Below are 20,990 nucleotides of genomic sequence, written 5' to 3' on the forward strand. Positions count from 1 at the left end.
TGTTCCTTTGAATAAGACTTGCTGCTGAGAACGAGAGCCAGCGAGGTTTGAGCTGAACATTTGACAAACTAAACCTTCTGGTCCTAAAGGAGTTGGTAATTGTGGTACACAGTGAGGTTGCACAACCACACCATACAATACAACCCATTTCCTCACATATACATCTACAGCAACACACGCTAAAACACTATTTTCAAAAATAGATTTAACACTGGTGAAAACAAATATCTACAACGTTTGGTATATTAACGATTCAACTCTCATAGCTAAAAATCAAGAAGACCTGAGAATCCTTATAAGTCAAGGAGCCTAATGAAATAATGGGACTATCACTAAATGTAAAGAAGACCAAAGGAACAAATTGCTTATCTTTAGTAAAGCTCTTTCTGATAGAGACTGTGTCTATTTGCTGATTCCTTATGTTCTGGATATTCTCCAGGCGTAAGACTGGAATTGGTACCTTTTCAGTAGTACCTCTGCGCACCAACATCTGGTGCCGCATGGCTCCGCACTGATGCCGTACCACTCCGAAAAAGATGTGTTAGGTCTATACAGGAGCCACACCAGCGAACTGATATCAGTTACTTTCAAGGCCGTCTGCGTCTCCAGACTCCGAGCCCCATCAGCAAGTCGATCATGTTCAATTTGCAGATTCCTCGACTTAGGTGTTTATTAATAGATAGAGACAAATTCGCAGAACAAGGAGGATGGGGCAATTGGTGAGGAATAGGTAGTTGAATAGATTCTCTACCACAAAGAGTTACTGAAGTTACTGACCGGGACTTCTAACTAGATTTCTTGCATTTTGAATAAATATCAAAGCAGTACCTATCTAGAGGGGGTCTGTGGAAGGACACCTAGCACACAGTCCTTTTGGGAGGGTCGATGGGAGCCACAGCCACGAAAATGTTAGTAACGTTGCTGTGTATGAAGGGGCTGTCTGTAGGGTGGCGCCTCTGCCATGGCAACGTAAAGAGTGAAAGGTTTGATGCGGTTGGCGTGTCAGAGCAGATAAGGCCAAGCAGCCCACTGTGGCCCTGCTCTCTTTAAAGTGCTTCAGAGCGAGATCTGCTTTGTCCCCAATCAGGCAAGTCCGATCAAAGGGCATGTCCTTAAGGGACGACTTGACATCACCCGATGAGAGTCCATGGTATCCAAGCTGTACAAAATCATGAATTTGGCAGCTTCAAATCTGTGCATTTCTTGGGTTAGGGCAGGTCAGAGGTATTCTGGGAAACCAGAGAGCATTTGAGAGAGTGAGTCCCACAGATCTTGGGAGTAACTGCCCAGCAGGAAATTGCCATTGACGGACCAGAGGGCCAAGCTAGTGGACTTTTTTTCAAATGGAAGGCAACTACGTGACAGTGACACCCACTGAACCACAAGGCTTTACTAGTTCCAACTGGCCCTAGTCAATACAGATTAGCTACAATCAAACATGAAGATCCTGAACTGAGACTGTTAGGGCTAGAGGTATGGTTCAAATAATTCTGCAATCAATCACCAGAAAATGCAAAGGACGTGTTAGTCATTCTGGGGCTATGTGGGCACTCTTAGGGTCAGGGTGTAGAGGCTCACCAACTTGAGAGGGGTGACAATGCAGCTCCATAATCAAAGAGATGTTTGTCTGATCTTCATTCCTTCTTGCTAGCCTTTGTCATAGTGGCCATGCAGCTCTCATTGCTCACTGGACTTGGCGACCAGGCCTGCTTTGCACTGGTGCACACAGTACCCCTGATAGTCCAAATGGTGTACCACTTTATTGCACAAGTATGCATATGCTACATTGCTGGCACAGGCAAGGAACTCAAGATAACCAACTTGTTGCCTTTTTTTAAAAAAAACAAAAAACAATCCTGAAGCTGTGCTTTTGCAGTCGGGAGTAGCTCTTAGATCAGTTATAACTGGTCCTGGTGTGGATGTGGTTCCTAAGCCGCACAGAGCCTAACACAAGAACACTGCTGCTGGTTGACAACTATAAACACCAAGGAGAAGGGGGCAGAGTTTCATCAAAGGGAAATATAACCTCAACAAAACAAGTTGATGATGGGAAGCTTCTCCTACCAACAGCAAACACTGGTTTAGGCGAAGGAACCCTCATCACAGTTGTGTGCGGACTCTCTTGTCCACTATAGACAAAGGTAAGCTCGTAGGGATACCACCATCTTGAGCACACATGAACTGGGCATGCCAATGAACATCATGTACTACTGTCACTGTCAACACACATACACAAATGCTCCTCATACTCTTCCACAGGTAAAACAGCCCACTGAGGGTCCGGTTTCCCTTCGGGTTACCTCTACAGATACACAGCACAGTAACAGCATTGTGCACCCCCTACCTACCTGGAGAATGTTGAGTTCACTAAAGAAAAAAACATAGGAAAGATTAGACAAAATGTAGAAGGTCTGGTAGGAGAGCTTTTAAAAGCTGTGTTGAGTATTAACTAGACACTGACATCTGAGATATGTGAACCTTAAAAGCCCAGGGTAATCATAGTGAATGCCAGTCTAGTGAGCAACATGCTCAATCATTTTCATAATTTCTTTCTCCTCTGGAAGCAAATTTATGTCTAGCTGGCCAGGAATTGTAAATAAATTCCTTATTCTTTTTGATGCTGCTATTTTGTAAAATCCTGCTGGATAGTTTAATGGCATCTTCATAGGAGACCCGCGCATCATCATAGAGTGCAATCCCACTTGAGGCTGAAAAAAGGACAGGTTATTGACAAATTATTCTAAAGTTCTACCACCTAGAAATAGTTTTTAGAGCACTGCGTTAAAGGAGCTCCTGAAATAAGCCATCCGACTCAACAGATTGGTTTTCATGCATCTTTCGTTAAGAGGGTAATTTCAGGCTGAATGTATAAGCAAAGCACGTTTAGGGTACTATAAGTAGGATGTAGATAGGCCATAGTGTCCTGTAATCTATATTCTACAGCATTTCTGAGTGGGGATGGGTTTGCTGCCAACCAAACAGATGTCTTCTCTATTTAGTTAACTCCAGAGTCTTCTGCCTGGAAGTGAAAAACACATGCTGGAATTAATCTATATTATCAAGAGCAGCAGCACCTGTTCGTTTTTAAGGCAGAAAACTGGTGACTGCATTGTCTGCAATGTGTTTTTACAAAAGTGAATGTTCTAAAATTAGAAGAGCCCCAGACATGCTGTTGGCAAGTTTAACAAAGAAGCTTTGATTTGTAAGAGGACTTAGAGCAAGAAAACAGAAAATCTACACATTATGAAAAACTCAATGAAAGTAAAAAAAAACGGCTGTGCAGCATGCAGAAAAAGGGAGTGATGTACAGTGAGCTGATACTGTGAGTGTAAGGATGAGCCTAAACCCTGTTCTACAATGGAGAGGGAAAACCAACTTTTTTTAAAAACTTAAAATGCTAGTGCTTCTGCTACTTTACCATATAATGATATTGGTGCTCCCAGGTCAAATGTGTTAGTAGTGGAGGGTTGATAGAAAAAGATAGTTGTTAATGAGGATACCCTCATGGATGACAGTACTCTTTACAAATATACATAACAAAGGGTTGGCTCTCACCTTCTTCTCATTCCGATGATGGTGGGCTGACGGCACACGTTCCACTCCAGAGAAATCACTGTGTGATAATTTTTTTGGTTTCTTGACCCGATGTCTCTTCTGCTTCCGTCGGTCTTCCATGTACTGATAGGAAGGAGAGAAAGTTCCCCAGTTTGATAAAAATGCAGAAGCACTCTTAGCATACACTTTACAACATGGGGTAAGGGAGCAGACTGAATGGATAAGTGAGAGGAAATGAACGTGCCTGCCTTTAGGAGCATCCTGATAATAGAATAGTGCTGGGTCATTTGATCCTGCTAGAATACGATAAGAAAAGGACGGACTTGGCACACTAGAATTTGAACTAACCAAAAATGCTATTGTGATATTGAACAAAGATTTTATTATTTGAGATGCCAGGCCTTCATCCACACTAGGTGTCATGCTACATCATAGGAGAGGGATCTCACTCTGCCAATCAGTTTATTAGGTTGGGGTTGAGATGTTCGAATCTAGCACAATCCCATACTAAATTTCCACTATACTGTTGAATCTGTGGCAGAGTTTAGAGTGGAAAACCACGTTAATTTATTGTTTAACACCGTATAAGAACAATCTATCCTCAAGTTCCTGTTGGCTTGGTCATATGCTTCTCACAATAAATAGGCCCGGCCTACTGTCCGCAATAACTTTTAATAAACACATATGAATCAATCAGACCTGTAGCCTTTATCATTGGATTGTCACTATAACCAATTCATATTTATTTAACTGAGGGTAAGCTTTCTCACAAGCCAACCATCAGAGCTAACAGTCATCACATTGCAAATATACAAAATTTAGAGCTGGCAAAAAAAAAAAAAAAACTTCGACTGTCCAACTGCAAATTGTCTATCCCCAAGGGTTTCTCAGAGGGAGTAAACACCATCAAATCCTTGCCCACGACAGAAACCTGTGCAGTTTCATGTAACAAAACACTTGTCTATAGCCTTCAATAAAGTGTAATAATAATCCACCCTTAAAGCATCAGACATAGCTTTTCACAAAGAACCAATCAAGACTATATTCTTTCCTAGTCGGCTTATCACCATAGCCAGCTCGGGACTATTGAACTGAGCATAAGCTTTCCTACAAAGTAAGACGTAGTAAATCACAACATTGTAAATGTATTTTATGTACAAAATGACAGTTGGCAAAATATTAAACAACCTCACCTAGAAGGGGGTTAAACAAGGGAGGACTAGGTGAATATTTTTTTTACCCCCAGGGTTTGTCAGAGCAGATGGCAAACAACAAAACCCTTGCCTATCTCAATCATCTGAGGTACAGTCCAACAAAGTCTAATAACAATTCAACACTGAATTCCTACAGGCTTTAACAAATGCGCTTTTCACAATAAACATGCCTTTGTCATAGCTTTTCATAATAAACAGATTGTGCATCTAGCTTTAATCATTGGTTTGCCGCCATTACACGCTCAGTTCCGCTGTATTGAGCATAAGCTATCAACAAGACAAAAGTTGCAATACAAACACTCTTAAGTGGAAGACCAATACTTTTTTCAGTGGAAGTGCACAAAGTCTGCCAAATCAAAAGCTGCACTCAAGGGAATAGCCATGTGAATGCAGCCAAAACCCCTCTCTCAGTAGTACTTCTGAAAAAATATTTTCCTTTTTGGATTTCAAACCTTATCTGTAAAGATTGTCTGAGTTAATGATTTAGTTCGATTGGTGGAGCATTGCATGAACAAGATGCTGTAGAATGTGCACTTCACTGCTAGACCGATCTTGCTGGAGGTTTCTTATGCTAGAGATGGGTCATTAGTAGAAGAGGAGAGTGACTAAGGGAGATTTCAGGACTTAAATAAGGACCCTGGATTCCCTTCTCATTAAGGTTTAGTGGCACTGATGAAGCAGTCTGTGTATGAGGGATGTATTTCTTAATGTCACATGCATTTACAACACACGCTTTTACCACGCACCCATTACTACACATTGGCTTAACAATGGAAGCCTTTACCACGCATATGCCTTTACAACGCAAGGTAAGTGAAATTTATATATTCACATACATATATATATATATATATATATATATATATATATATATATATATATATATATATATATATATATGTATATATATATATGTTTGCTCCAAAAGTTGCACCAATATCCCAGCACTGACGAACGGGTGCCCTTGAGCGGGTGGTGCCCCTGCATTATTATTCGACAATCATGGCAACACAACACGAGAGGAAAGCCCCTGGAATATCAACAGAAAGACGGCGGAAAACAAGGAGAGGGGGCAGTAGGAGCAAAAGGAATAGGCTCTCCAATGCTTACAAGGAGCAAGAAGAAGTTTAACAGGAGACGCTGAACGAAACCATACCAGATAACCTCACCATTATCAATTTGACCCCACGTGTACTAACTAAGACGGAAGAGAGTGTACTGCAATTAGGATTATCGTTTTGTCCTAAGAAAAAACTGGAATACACGCAGACACGGATAGACTTATTCAAGTTTGCCAGAAAACTGAAGTTGCATAAATTTATCAAATTACGCCCTAAAAAAGACACAGGACATTTTAAGAAGGGAACAGAGGAAAGAATGGATATTTTACTGGAACAGGACTTGCCAGCAAGACAGGTCCTGGAAGACTTACGAACTGAATAGGAGCCGCTTGGGGGTTCGGCTGAACCCTCGGGATAGAACAGAAAAGTGCATAGACTACATTCAGGCCAGTATCCACCTTTGTTCCACAAATGCCAAACGATATTATAGATACGTTTGTAGAAAATGTTACACTAGACTTGGTAGTAATGCGTGACTGTGAGAACACTTTGATTAAGGATTGCAACTTTACTAAAGAACAACACAAGGCAGTGGATGACTTGAGTAATGACCCTTTGATAATTGTGAAACCTTCAGACAAAGGGGGAAACATTGTTTTGCAGACACTTGTAGCGTATAATAAAGAAGCATTAAGCCACTTGAATTATGAGACTTCCTACATAAAAGTTAAAAGGGATGTGTACGTGAAAAGTATTGGGGAATGTCATGAGATGTTAAAAAAATGGTATGAAAAGGGAATGTTGGAGACAGAAGAATATTTATATTTAAGGAATCTTAATCCTGTCACGCCCTGTTTCAACCACCTCTCCAAGGTGCACAAGAACGCTTTATGTCCCCCAGGGAGACCAATTGTCTTGTCTCAAGGGAGTTTGCTGGAACATGTCTCAGTATATATTGATCATTTTCTGTCGGATTTTGTTGTGAAATTAAGATCTTACACTAAAGATACAAAAGATTTTTTGGGCAAATTGGAGAAGGTTGTTTGGAGGGAAGGAGATTTAATGATGGCTATGGATGTCACAAGCCTATACACTTGCATATTACATCAGCATGGTATAGAGGCGGTACGGTACTTTCTGAGAAATAGGGAAGCTAAATATTCGGAGCACAATAGGATGCTGATAGAATTTTTAAGCTTCTGTCTGCACAATAACATCTTTTTATTTGAGAGTCAATATTTCAAAGAAGTGTCAGGGACCGGGATGGGAACCTGCTTCGCCCCCAGCTACGCAAATTTATTCGTGGGCTGGTGGGAGGAGCAGTTGGCCTGGGCAGCGGACAAAGGTCCGTGGACAGAAAAGATTGTCACCTGGCACAGATATATTGACTATCTCTTTGTCATATGGAGAGGGACCAAGGAGAGTGCTCTTGAATATATAAAGGCTCTAAATCAGAATGAGTACAACTTAGATTTCACAGTGGATATCAGTGAATGCTCGTTGAACTTTTTAGATATGGAGGTCACAGTAGTCGAAAACAAACTTTGTACCAAACTTTACCGTAAGCCCACTGCGGGTAATTCCATCTTACATGTCCGCAGTGGACACCCGCCGAGACTAATAAACAGTATTCCCTATGGAGAACTGCTCCGCATAAAAAGAAACAATACAAGAAATGTTGACTTTGAAAAATATGCAGGTGAGAGCATGGGCAGATTCCGTAGGCGGGGATATAGTGCACAGACTTTGGAGGGAGCTAAGCACAGAGTTGACTCCATAGCCAGAGAGAAACTTCCTGAAGTGGGTACCAGAAGAAGAGTAGAAGAGGATTAAATCAATAACTACCTTCTCAAAGGATGCCACTAAACTTAGAACTATGTTCAGCAGACACTGAAAACTTTTACAAATGGACCCAGTTATCGGAATGGACATTCCCAAGAGACCCCGAATAACTTTTCGTAAAGCCAGGTCCCTCAGAGATAGTCTCACTAATAGCTATACCCAAAAGAAAGCATCAAAGGGTTTTGAGAAAGATCTAAAGGGATTCCATCCCTGTAAAAAATGCAAAGCTTGTGCTGGGAGTAGGAAAGTCTCCACATTCCAAATACCAGGAATGAGGCAGCCCAGAGCGATAACCCAATTTTTGACCTGTTCCACCCCGTACACAGTGTACTGCTTGCAGTGCTCGTGCGGATTGAAGTACGTGGGAAGCACGATTCATCAGGCAAAGATTAGGGTTTTAGAACACGCTAGGGCCATAAATAATGGAGACCTGACATACCCAGTGGCTCGCCACTTTAAAGAATCCCACAACGGGGATAGAAACCTTCTGACATACTTTTGTTTGGATCATGTACCTCAAAACCCTAGGGGGGGGGGGGGATAGATTGATGACCCTTAGGAGGCTTAAGTCCAGGTACAATATCGACCTCAACACAAAGACACCTGGTGGTTTGAATTCGCATGAGGAACTGGCAGTACACTTAGTGGACAATTAATGAACTTTGGAACTGAAAAGAAACATTGTAACTGGGGTTGATGAATGATTATACTGTTTATCTTTTTTGGTTTGACCTTTTGTTATTTAATTGTAGGTGGTTTATTATAATTGTGGACATTATGGACATCGCAGTGCTAAAGCTCATCTAAGAGCATTATTGTAACGCGAACAACAGTTTGTAATGAGATGAGCAAGTACTAAGCCCATCCAAGGGCACTATGAATGTGATACAAATAATAAGTGCGATATGGTGAGCTCATTTATGGGCATTATGGAATTGTATTAAGTGGTTACATTTAATAACACTGATGCGCTCTCTATTTGAATGCAAAAAGTTACCAGATGTTGCACCACTCTAAGATGGCGGCTTAGAATGAGCGCTGTTGTCCTATGACTATGTCCATGAATGATGTGTGAACATAAAAAACGGCAGTTTCGGCGACGCCATGTTACCATCGACGAAGGCGAATGCCGAAACGTGTCTGGACACCGTGAGCTTAATAAAATCTTAAAGCTCGCCACCGTGAGTGAGGTCTTTTGTGGTGCAGACTATGAAAATTTGGAGCAGGTATTTATATATATTTATATATATATATATATGAAGAGGTGGGAAGAGTTCCGAGCGGCTTGCGCATTCTCTTAGCGCCAAGTTTCGATAAGCCTAATCCGGCAATGCTGTAAGAATGGGGTGAGAGTAATTTGGCCGCCTCCATGAACTTAGTATGTATTTTGATCAAATATGCCGCAATTGATCGCAGCAAAATTTTGGAAGAAATTAAAGCTATCAAATCGGAACTATCATCCCGCTCTGAGGTCGATGAAATCAAAAAACTTACTGAAATCATGAATGAACGCCTCAAAAAACACGAGTAAAGAATAAAGGTACGCACAGTCACCAAATTCACCCGCGATGCAGATGATTACCGGGATGGGCGCATTTTCACGTTTTCAAGAAAATACAATACAGCTAAAAGGCAGGCTTACAGCAGTAAGAAACAGACCAATCTAAGCGCTACACGTGCAGTCAATGCCAATGCGGGACCGAGCACTAGCGCAGTTGTCTTGGAAACTGATGATGTTGTTGAACAGGTGAGCGTTGACACGATTTCACTCACAAGCAGATCAAGTGACGACACCACTGGTTCCTCTTCTGATTTAAACTTAACAGGACTGGCCAAACTAAACCTCCAGCAAGAAATGGACTTTATAGTCGAAGAGAGGTTACAAACCTTGCGTCTGAGGCAACAAAGAGAGCAAATAAAGAGAGGAGGAATAAGCGCAGGAAAGAACGGAGACACAAGCGGCAACACTGCTCAAAAAAAAGAAGAAAACGTGGTCAAAACGACGATAATTGACAACACTATTATAAATCTTTCTGATGTGACCCCGAGCAGGGCGGAAGAGCAGCTTCCCTCTTTAGGACTTAACTATTGCCCTGTGCAGAGCTTCAACTACGCTATGACTCGAATTGATCTATTCTGTTATATACGCAAATTAAAGCTGAAAAAACATTTTGCTCTAAAAAATGCTAAAGATTCTTTAACTCCTGTGAATCTTACTGAAGAAAACATTGATTCTAATATCAATCAGTTGTCTGCCTCGGACACTCATACCTTTCTTGATACTATCGACTTAAATAATCCTGACTATGACTCTAGTAATGACCCAGATGTGGCCACTCAAGTCAGGCTACAAAAAATTGCCATTTCCCAAAAAGGAGCAGGACTAACCCCTTTTAAAAGCAAACCCAAATGTATTCCTTTAATGCCTAAGGATGCTATCGACGTGTTTCACGACTGTGTCACTAACGACATCAAACAACTTTATTTAAGGACTTACAGCAAAACTAAAAGAAAGAAAAAAATCACCCATATCACCAGGGAGTATGTGAAATTAATGAAAAAACTTGGGGACAATCATGACATTGTCATAAAAAAAGCGGCAAGGGGGGCAATCTGGTGATAACGCCAGCTAGATGATCCCCTATGTTATCAGAAAACTTCGCACAAAGAATATACTGTTGCCAGAGGCACATTATATAAGATGTTAGGACAATGGAGAAGAGAAGGCCTCATTTCTTTTGAAGAACAAATTTATGTATGTGGAATTTCCTGTTTTACTAGCACTGTATTTAATTCCTAAAATACACAAAGGCACCCGTCCAGTGCCGGGGAGGCCCATTGTCTCGGTCATCAAAAGTGTGGGGGAGAAAATTGGAGAATATATAGATTTCTTTCTCCAAGACATTGTCAAACAACTCCCTAGTTTTGTGCGCGACACTGGAGATTTTTTAACCAAAATTGAGCACATTGAATGGGATCATGATATGTGGCTAATCTCGCTAGACGTAGAGGCGCTATATACTAGCATCAACCACTCACAAGGCCTCTCCGCTATCAAATATTATCTATCCAAGCGCCCCATTATTTATTATGAGCACAATAAAGTCATCCTATGTCTCATACAATGGTGCCTGGACAATAACTTTTTCTTTTGGCAGAGACATCTACAGGCAATTAACAGGAGTGGCGATGGGGGCCTGTTTCTTCCCCAGCTATGCGTGCTTGCACGTTGGCTGGTGGGAGGAACAGGTCCTTGCCGCTCAGCATGGGGCTTGGATGAATAACCATGTCCGTTGCTATTTACGCTATATTGACGACATTTTCATAGCTTGGCAAGGCACTAAGGAAGAGGCCCTAGTATTCATTCAGACTATCAATGATAACCCCTATAATTTAAATTTCACTGCCCATATCGACAAAAACAAAATACAGTTTTTAGATGTAGAAGTGCATATAGCTGATTGCCAGATCAATACGACTTTACATAGAAAATCGACAGCGGGGAACGCTACCCTCCACGCTACGAGTATGCATCCTAAGCATACTATTGCAAGTATCCCGTACGGTGAGATCCTCAGGTTAAAAAGGATATGTAGCTCCACATCTGACTATGACTCCTGTATCAATGAGCTCATGGTGAGATTAAAAACTAGAGGTTATTCTGATGTAATCCTCAATCAAGCTATTGAAAAGTCAAAATTGAGGTCAAGAGTGAGTCTATTCCTTGAGGCACCTTCGGATCCCATGGTGGCATCCCCTTCTGTCCCACTGGATGATTGTCCTCGGTTGATCACTACATTTAGCAGGGAAGAGAGAAAATTGACGGCCATTCTTAGAAAGAATTGGCCTATTGTACTCAGTGATCATGTTCTCACCTCTAGGTTACCCACTAATCCTATCATCACCTTTAGACGGGCTAAAAACATGGGCATGACTTTGGACAAAGCAGCCCCAGAGTTAAAAGCCAAAAGATCTTGGTTAGCACCCTCCAAAGGCTTTTTCAAATGTTCAAGCTGTCGGGCTTGTAAATTTGGGGTCAGCACGTCCCATTATTCCACGCCCTTTAGTGTTGACCCCCAACCGATCAATGGCAATTTTAGTTGTAAAACCGACCATGCAGTCTATGTCCTGACGTGCACTTGTGGCTTGAAGTAAGTGGGTAGTACAAAGCTCCAGGTGCACGTCAGGATATTACAGCATCTTCGTGCCATCTTGCATAATGATCCGGTGTACCCAGTGGCCCGCCATTTTAAAAGAGTCCACAACAATGATTTGTCTTGTTTAAGTTATTTTGTGGTTGGGGTCATTCCTCCTCTCAAACGAGGAGGGGACCGTCAGTTACTATTAAGACAGCTTGAATCAAAAATGATATTGGAGTTAGATAGTCGTTGGCCTAATGGTCTTAATAACATTGAGGAAATGCATTAATAGCTAGTTTAAATTTACCTTTGTTCATTTCCCTACTCCCTCTTAGTTAGGTTCCATATTTTGAGGTTGAGTCTATGTCCCTTACTGTTAATTCTACCGTTTCTCTTTTCCGCACACTTCTACTTTTTTCTGTATATGGATCGGCTGATCCATTAATGTTCTATTTCTAAATAAGTTGTTTTGCATATAGGTCCTTATTTATTCCCTGATTTTTATGTGCATATATTTCCCATATGTGTATATAGTAAGACATTTCTGACATTGTTGACCTTTTGTTTTATCAGTATATTTAAGAAACCCTGAATGAATTTATTATTGGATGTTTTTGTATTTTTGTACTTTTATAACCTTTTTGATACTACTTTTGTATTAGGTGAAGGGTTTGTATATAACATCAAAAATATTTTTAACTATAATATTTTTGCTACCATCTTTTATCGACTGTTTTTATAAAGATATATTATGTCATTTAGTATGTGTATGCACTTCATCTCAGGGATCTGAGTAGCATTGTATATATTAATGATTTTATCTTTAAGATGTCTATTATATTGCACACTATTCTAGTTGTTCTCTTCGTGTATTCACATTTGCACTATCTTTAGCACTTTATTATCCATGGCTGCTTAAATTCCAATTTTGCACATGAATCTCATTGAGGCTTAACAAGTTGCTTTCCTTTATCATTCTGTGAATTGGATTATTATCATGTATTTATACTATGATATCTTGTTCAGCTGCTAGGTGTATCTATTGTTTTATCTTTCAATGGATTTTATCACTTGCAGTAGATTTTTTTCCCCGTTTATATGGGAAACTGTCTCTATATGTATGGATTTATCCAGTAATTCTATTGTGCAACCTTATCCGCAACATGCTTAGTGATAATAGTATTTTTTCACTGTTTATTTCATTACAAAATTTATGATGTCACCACTAGGGGGTGTTTACTGAGCACTGCATATGTATATAAAAGAAGCATTTTGTTTTTTGCACTGTTGCAGCGTGATCAAGGGCAACTCGCCTGAAACGCGTAGCTGCTGGTCTCTGTAGAGGTTGCAAATAAAATTTCATCTTTGCTGACTTTTGTGGTCCGTCTCCCTCGTCTGCAAGCGTGCGCTGCTGTGGCTTGAAACACTGTGAGAGCCGAGGAGGAGCTGAGTGTATATATATATATATATATATATATATATATATATATATATATATAGTAGAGCAAATTGCGCAATGAAGCGGTGAGCCCTCGTGAAGCGCTTGCGCAATTTGCTCTACTATATTCAGGCTGTCAGCCTCGGTCGCGAAGGAGCTCCACTCTGATGGCGGAACATGTATCCCGTCCTAAGAGACTGAGGCAAGATCAAACACACTTGCCGGTCAGCGCAACAACCATTTGGATATAACGTGATGCCCGCAGCTACCCTCCTATCCTACTTAAGGATTTTAATGACAGTAATGAAAGTGCAGACACGCAAACCTACTTAAGGTCATTATTTTCCTTCTCTTCACAGGACTACGTCAACCATGAGTCCTGGTGTTGCCAAACTCCACCCACTTAGGGAGGACAATGCCAGCTGTTCAAACAAAAACACGTTTGACTAGCGTGAAGAGAACATGGTGTTGAACTGCGCCCCATCCATGAGGAAGGGGCGTTTGTTGGCCCCGAAACGCGTCTCTTCACAGGACTACGTCAACCATGAGTCCCGGTGTTGCCAAACTCCACCCACTTAGGGAGGACGATGCCAGCTGTTCAAACAAAAACGCGTTTGACTAGCGTGAAGAGAACATGGTGTTGAACTGCGCACAGTCCATGAGGAAGGGGCTTTTGTTGGCCCCGAAACGCGTCAAACTCAATTTTTAACTCAAGGGAACCTGTGAAAATTGCAGAGGAGCCAAACACAGACCTGAGGGCCGGATGAAGCGGTGAGCCCTCCCGAAGCGCTTGCGCAATTTGCTCTAATATATATATATATATATATTTTTTAATTGGTCAAATCTCTTAAACACCTAATTTTTCGAATTACCTTTACGATACCATACTCCTACCCACCTCTACACCGTAACACCCATACCACCCTATACCCTTAACTGCCACTAAACCCTAAAAAGACACCCTTACTATCCAATAAACCTACCAACCCCTAAACTATATATATATATATATATATATATATATATATATATATATATATATATATATATATATATATATATACACACACACACACACACACACACAACTCACATCCACCATCTGCCGCTCCTCATTTTCCCGGGTGCCCCCTTAACGCACGGTGGAATGCGTAAACAAATGTCTCCAAACATGCAGCTCGAATCCCCGAGCTGTTCAACAAGTAAGGACACTCCAGCCAATTTTCTTCGGCACTGACGAAGGCGGCAACGCCGAAACTTGTTTGTTTGTTGACTGGGTGTGCGCGCTAAAATACACTAAGCGCAGAGACAAAGAAAATTGGCTGCAGTGTCCTTACTTGTTGAACAGCTCGGGGATTCGAGCTGTGTGTTTGGAGATATACATACATACATATATATATATATATATATATATATACACACACACACACACACACACACACACACACACTGAAGAACTTCGCCATACGAAACCCAACAGTTCCAAATTGCAGTAATCCGATATCTGACGAGAACAGACCCAGTTGAAAATGCAAGGTGAATTTATTAATTGCTTCACATGTCCGCCATGACATGTTTCAGCCTTCCAGAAGCCTTGACCACATATATATATATATATATATATATACATACATATATATATACATACATACATATATATATATACATATATATACATACATATATACATATATATATACATACATACATATATACATACATATATATACATACATATATATACATATATATATATATATATATATATATATATATATATATATATATATATATGTATATATATATATATATATGTATATATATATATATGAGATGTCCATGCGTATGAGTGTATAATTAAGAACTGCAACTACAGTTACCCGGGGAGGCGGGCGGGCGCATGTGAATCTACAGCTCTACATGCCAAGAAGAGATGGATAGTTGGTGAGTAACATTATCCGTTCGAGGCATGTATGCTGTAGATACACATGATTTGCATAGACTATAAAGCGTTATACTCCTAAAGTGGTGGTTAACCTGTAGATGTTGCAGTTGTTTGGAATAGTGTTTTTAGTACTGCTTGGCCTACATTAGCCTGTTGACTTGCTAACACATCTACACAAGTGTTTGGTAAATGTGTGTGGTGTAGACCATCTATCTGCCTTACATATGTCAGCTAGAGGGATGTTGCCTAAAAAGGCTACTAACACCCCTAATTTTGCAAGAGGAATGCCCTTTAGGGGGTGTGGTTAAAGTTCTTTTAGCTTTAATATAGCAAGTTTGAATGCCTTTTGCAATCCATCTGGCAATACCAGACTTTGAAATTGGATTGCCCTTGCAGGGTGGAGCAAATGCAACAAACAGTCGTTTTGCGAAAGTCTTTCGTTCTATCTATGTAGTATAGTAAAGCTCTTTTAACATCAAGCGTGTGAAGAGCGCGTTCTGCCACATAATCAGGTTGATGAAAGAAACTGGTAACTAAACCAGTTGGTTTATATGAAAAGCAGAAACTACCTTGGGAAGAAATTTTGGGTTGGTACGGAGAACTATTCTAGCTTTATGTAGCTGAAAGAAAGTTTCTTCAGACAATAATGTCTGTAGCACATAAACTCTCCTCAGTGATGTGACAGCAATGCGGAATGAAACATTCCATGAGAAGAACTGTAAAGGGCACTTGTGTAATCGTTCAAAAGGTGGACCCATGAGCCTTGAGAACAATGTTGAGATTCCATACTGGGGCAGGGGGAATCCTTGGTGGTATTACCCTTTTTAAGCCTTCCATGAAGGCCTGGATTACTGGTACTCTAAATAGTGACAAATGTCTATTTTCTAAGTACGCAGCAACTGCTGCAAGGTGCAAATGAATAGACGTGTAAGCCAGACCGGTTTGTTGCAAATGTAACAAGTAACAAATAATCTTTGGTACAGAAGCATCTAAATGATTGATTTTGCTGTTATTGCAATATACAGCAAATCTTTTCCATTTTGCAGCATAGCAAGCCCTGGTGGTAGGCTTTCTTGCTTCTTCTTTTAGAATATTCATACTGTCTGGTGGTAAATTTAAATAACCCAACTATGACTTCAGGAGCCATATTGCTAAATTCAGTTCTTTGGAATTTGGATGTCTGATTTCTCCATGGCTCCGTGTGAGGAGACTGGAGTTTAGGTGTAGTTTCTGATGTGGAATTAGTGACAGCTCCTACAGGGTGGTGTACCATGGTTGATAAGCCCATGTGGGAGCTACCAGAATTAGTGTGAGACGTTTGTCTGAGTTTCCGAACCACCCATGGAATGAGCAGGGGAGGCGGAAAAACGTAGGTAAATGTCCCTGACCAGTTCATCCATAGAGCATTGCTCTTTGATAGCCAGAGTTTGGGCATTTTGCGTTTTTGGCTATGGCAAATAGGTCTATTTGTGGAAACACCCACTGTCAGAAGTAAGGAAGGAGAACTTGGGGATGAAGTTCCCATTCGTGTATTTGTTGTCTTCTCCTTCTGAAATCGGCAATTTGATTGTTTACTCCTGGGAGATGTTCTGCCAGAAGATAAATCTTGTGTTGGATCGCCCAATTCCAAATGGCTTGAGTGAGTGTTGACAATTAGCGAGAGTGTGTCCCGCCTTGCTTCTGCACATAATACATTGCTATAATATTGTCCGTTCAGCCTAGGACAGTTTTGGCTATAAGCGGAGTCTGAAAAGCTTTTAGTGCTAGGAAAACAGCTAATGGCTCTAGATAGTTGATGTGGAGAGACCTGTGCTTGTTGCTCCACATGCCTTGTATTTTGATGAGCTCCCCAAACGGTTAGAGATGCGTCTGCTGTGAGCCCGATTTGTAGAACAAGGTCAATGAAAGGCCGGCCTGCTGACAAGTTTTGTGGGTTCCACCACGGCAGAGAGCGATGGGTGTGGCCATCTTCCAACACTAGATCAGCCAAAAGAAACAGTGATTGATTCCACTGACTTGCTAAGCATTCTTGTAGGGGGCGCATGTGAAGCCTCGCATGGGGTCCAATTGCGATACAGGACGCCATCATTCCCAGTAATTGCATGAACACTCTGGCTGCAAATGCTTGGTTGGGTTGAAACTGTAGAATGGTAGCTTGAATATTGTGTATTCTGGCAACATTGGAAGAGGTCAGAGCTTTGACTGTGTCTAGAGTAGCTCCTAGATAAGACTGCATTTGTGATGGATGCAGGTGAGATTTTTGTGCATTGATGGTGAAACCCAGTTAATGAAGTAGATCTATTGTGATCTGTGTGTCTTGCAGACAGTTCTGGTAAGTGCTGGCTTTGATGAGCCAGTCGTCTAGATAGGAAAAGACATGAATTTGTTGTCTTCTGAGATGAGCAGCAACTGCTGCCAGTCATTTGATAAAAACTCTGGGCACTGAAGTCACTCCAAATGGAAGTTCCTTGAACTGGTAATGCTTGCCTGCTACTACAAATCTCAGGTATTTGCGATGAGCCGGATGAGTTGCAACATGAAAATATGGGTCTTTTAAATTGAGAGTAGACAAAGTCTGCTCTTTGTACAAGTGAACGCCCCTGTTGAAGTGTCACCATGTGAAAATGCTCTGACAGCATATAGTGGTTTAGCTCTCTCAGATCTAAAATCGGTCTTGGGGAACCGTCGTTTTTGGGGATGAGAAAATACAGAGAGTAAACCCCTGAGTCTTGGTACTGTAGGGGAACAGGCTCTATTGCCCCTTTTAGTAAGATGAGCCATTGTTTTGCTGCCTGAACAGCTATGCGCTTGCCAGAGGCGTCAATTAGTTTGGACTCCTTATCTGGTGGAGTAGTATCCCCTGAAGTTTGAGAATTTGCTCTCTTACAAGCGTTTAGGATACCACTAGGGAATCTAAAGGCAATTATCCTTTTATAAAGATGGGGTCTGTAGGAGAGACTTTAATATCATTTTTTCCACTCTAGGAGTTAAAATACCGCCTCTGTCTGGGCCTTTAAAAATGTCTTCAGCATGTCGCATAATGCCTTTGAGCATTGGGAGTGCTTGTGATCACCTATGTGTGAATGCTAGTGTCTCAAATAAGAATTCTTCTTCCAGTTATTCTTTGTCGGTCTTTGCGCCATAGTAATGTGCAGCCCTGGCAATGAGTTCATGGTGCGATGCATTGTCATCTGGAGGAGATAGTTTGGTTGGGTACAAGTCTGGATCAGTATCACCTGGGGGATCCACTGTGTAATCTATCCATGGATCTATTGGAATATTTCTACCCCCCCATTATCTGCATCATCATCATCATCATCATCATGAGATGGAGGAGAATCTTGAGGTGCAATTTGCAAAGGATTTCAAGGTGGTGACGGAGGTGCTGGAGGTGGGGGTGATGGAAAATGAAAAGGACTTGTAGCCACAGTTTTTTTCTTCAAGGGAATTTTGTAAGAAATGTCCTCTTCTTGAAGCTTGCGTTTGAGGTGATTTTATGTAAATATGACCAAAATCAGGGTTAATATGCAGTCTTTTTTGCTTTGTATCGGGTGTTAATGGAATAATGTCTACTTTCGAGTCCGAAGGGGTATGTTTATGTTTCGGAGCTGAAGTTTTCAGTGCTGACGGAGGCTGGTCTTTTGGCGTGGAAGGTTTCGGCTCAAAAGGTTGCTTGGCTTTCGGCGCAGGAGCTGGGCTTATGCTTGGAACCGAAGGCTTTCAGCTCAGAGGAGGGTTTTTGTCGACTCAGTACAGAGTACTTGACTGGTGGTTTCGGGCCTGGTCCGTTGGAGTGGCGTCTGAAACCTCATCTCAGTGCCGACCTTGGCCAGGAGGCAGAGGTGGTGCCGAAGCCTTATGTTTTATCAAGACCATTTGTGAAGGCAAGGGGTCTTCAGTAATTATGTCACCTTTACCCTGTGGCAGTTCTTCAGCATAGAGGTGGATCTTGAGTTCTGAGCCTGAATCTGGTTTGGAGAAGACTTCCTCCTCCTCTGCGGCCGATGCCACGATGTCTTCACCAAAGATGTCTGGCATGTCCTCAATGCTTTGACAGTGCATCACCAGACGTTGAGCCCGAAGACTGCGAAGAGTCTACTTTGGTCGAAATGATTTGCAAGCTCACAATTTTCATCTTTGTAGTCGTGTGACAAGCACAAGTTGCACACTTAGTATGAGTCAGTGCACGGATACTTTGCGTGGTACAGAGGACAGAATTTAAACAGAGTTCGATCCATCGACGGAGAGCTACCAGATCGTGGTTAAGCCTCAAAGGCCATCCACTGAGCTTTCTGACAGAAGGTCGATTCCGATGTTGAAACGATACGCGGTGATGTGGGAACGCGTATGGAAACAATACTGTTGAGGTAGAGAGAAGCCCGAAAAATGGTTTCGGACTGACGCACAGCAATATACAATACAAAACCCATGGCGGAAAAAAAACAATGTTACAGTGGAGACCATGCGCACTATCACTGAAAGGAGGAGTCACATTATCTTGTGACTAGGAAAGACTTCTTCAAAGAAAAACAACTTGCAAAAATACGAACTCAACACTAGATGTCAGGAGCATGCACTGCATGTGTATCTACAGATATGCCTCGGACATATACTTATCTTGAGCAGTAAATGCATGCGCTGTACAGGCATATTAGCGGTAAATGGTTCTATTGTAAAGGCAATGTGTGGTAAAGGCATTGTGTGGTAATGGATGTGTGGTAAAGGTATTATGTTGTAATGCCCGCATTGTAAAGGCTGAGTCCCATGTATCAGGGTAGGATACCAAGGTTTAGAAACAAAGGCTAAATTCTTCAGTCACCTCTCTTTCCTTATGTCTCCCACCACAGAAAAAGTACAATGATTAATGAAACCGTTAATGAATGCAAAAGAAATAAAAACTCAAATTTGCCCCAAATCCCACAGAGTAGAAAGAGGTCTTCATTACACTGTTTCACCATTGATATTTTGGAAAGTATTTGTATTATTCCAATTATAGCAGACACAAGAATCGTTTCCTGGGGTACCAAGAAGAGGGACAAACTAAAGCTACTCACAGCTAGGAACCGTGGGTCTACAGAAAACTCAGGATGTCCTTGTAGCCAGGACTCCAGCTCACAGCGCCGTGGTGCATCTTCTCCTAGCAGCAACTTGCCCTGTTTGTTCACCACCGGAATCCTGGCTTCTACGTCTATCCAGGGTTCCTGCCACAGTGGCTCTGCCATCCGCTCCACCTTCAACTGCAAGCAAAGCATACATCCTCAGCTTTGGCGGACAAAGCTATGTAACTTCAACTGAAACGGTTTGCTTCAAAAAGACAAATATGCATGTATGTATATGGTATTTCTATAGTGCAAGCCTAGCCAAGAAGCAGCGGAGTACTGCACATGGTCAAAGACAAATGAAAGATATTGGGATTGAGCAGGTGGGTTGTCAGTGAGAGTGGCACTCTTTCTCACAGACTGTACTAACTACTGATAGATAGGGAGTTGAAAAGCCAAAACGATGCAAACTTAGGGGTACCCGTAATCAGGCAGGATCTTGAGTTTGTTTAGTAAACCCTGTTGGGCATTCAGCATGATGCCGTTACAGTAATCTATTGTGAACAACAGGGGTTAGGTCCTTTATGTGGTGGGGGCTAGACCCTATATAAATCACAATCAGCACAAAGTGCCCACACCACAATTACTCAATACATATTTTTTAAGGGTAAAAAAACGATTTATTGTCGCTTCCCTAGACAACGTTACTTTGTGTCCATTAATTTGTATCTTATTTCATTTTTTAGAAAAAGTCATG

At 41.4% G+C, this 20,990-nt stretch overlaps 1 protein-coding gene across 1 annotated transcript in view; it reads right to left on the reverse strand.

The window, feature by feature from the left end:
- Positions 1-20,990, reverse strand: part of CHD8 (chromodomain helicase DNA binding protein 8) — a 911,220-nt gene that overhangs the window by 45,816 nt on the left and 844,414 nt on the right. The window contains exons 29-30 of the mRNA XM_086919771.1: positions 20,249-20,431; positions 3,556-3,678 (exon numbers count right to left, since the gene is read on the reverse strand). Coding sequence (XP_086775897.1) covers positions 3,556-3,678; positions 20,249-20,431 — 306 coding nt within the window. The remainder of the gene's footprint in view (positions 1-3,555; positions 3,679-20,248; positions 20,432-20,990) is intronic.

This window comes from Lissotriton vulgaris, chromosome 5 (assembly GCF_964263255.1).
Source record: "Lissotriton vulgaris chromosome 5, aLisVul1.2, whole genome shotgun sequence".
NCBI lineage: Eukaryota > Metazoa > Chordata > Amphibia > Caudata > Salamandridae > Lissotriton > Lissotriton vulgaris.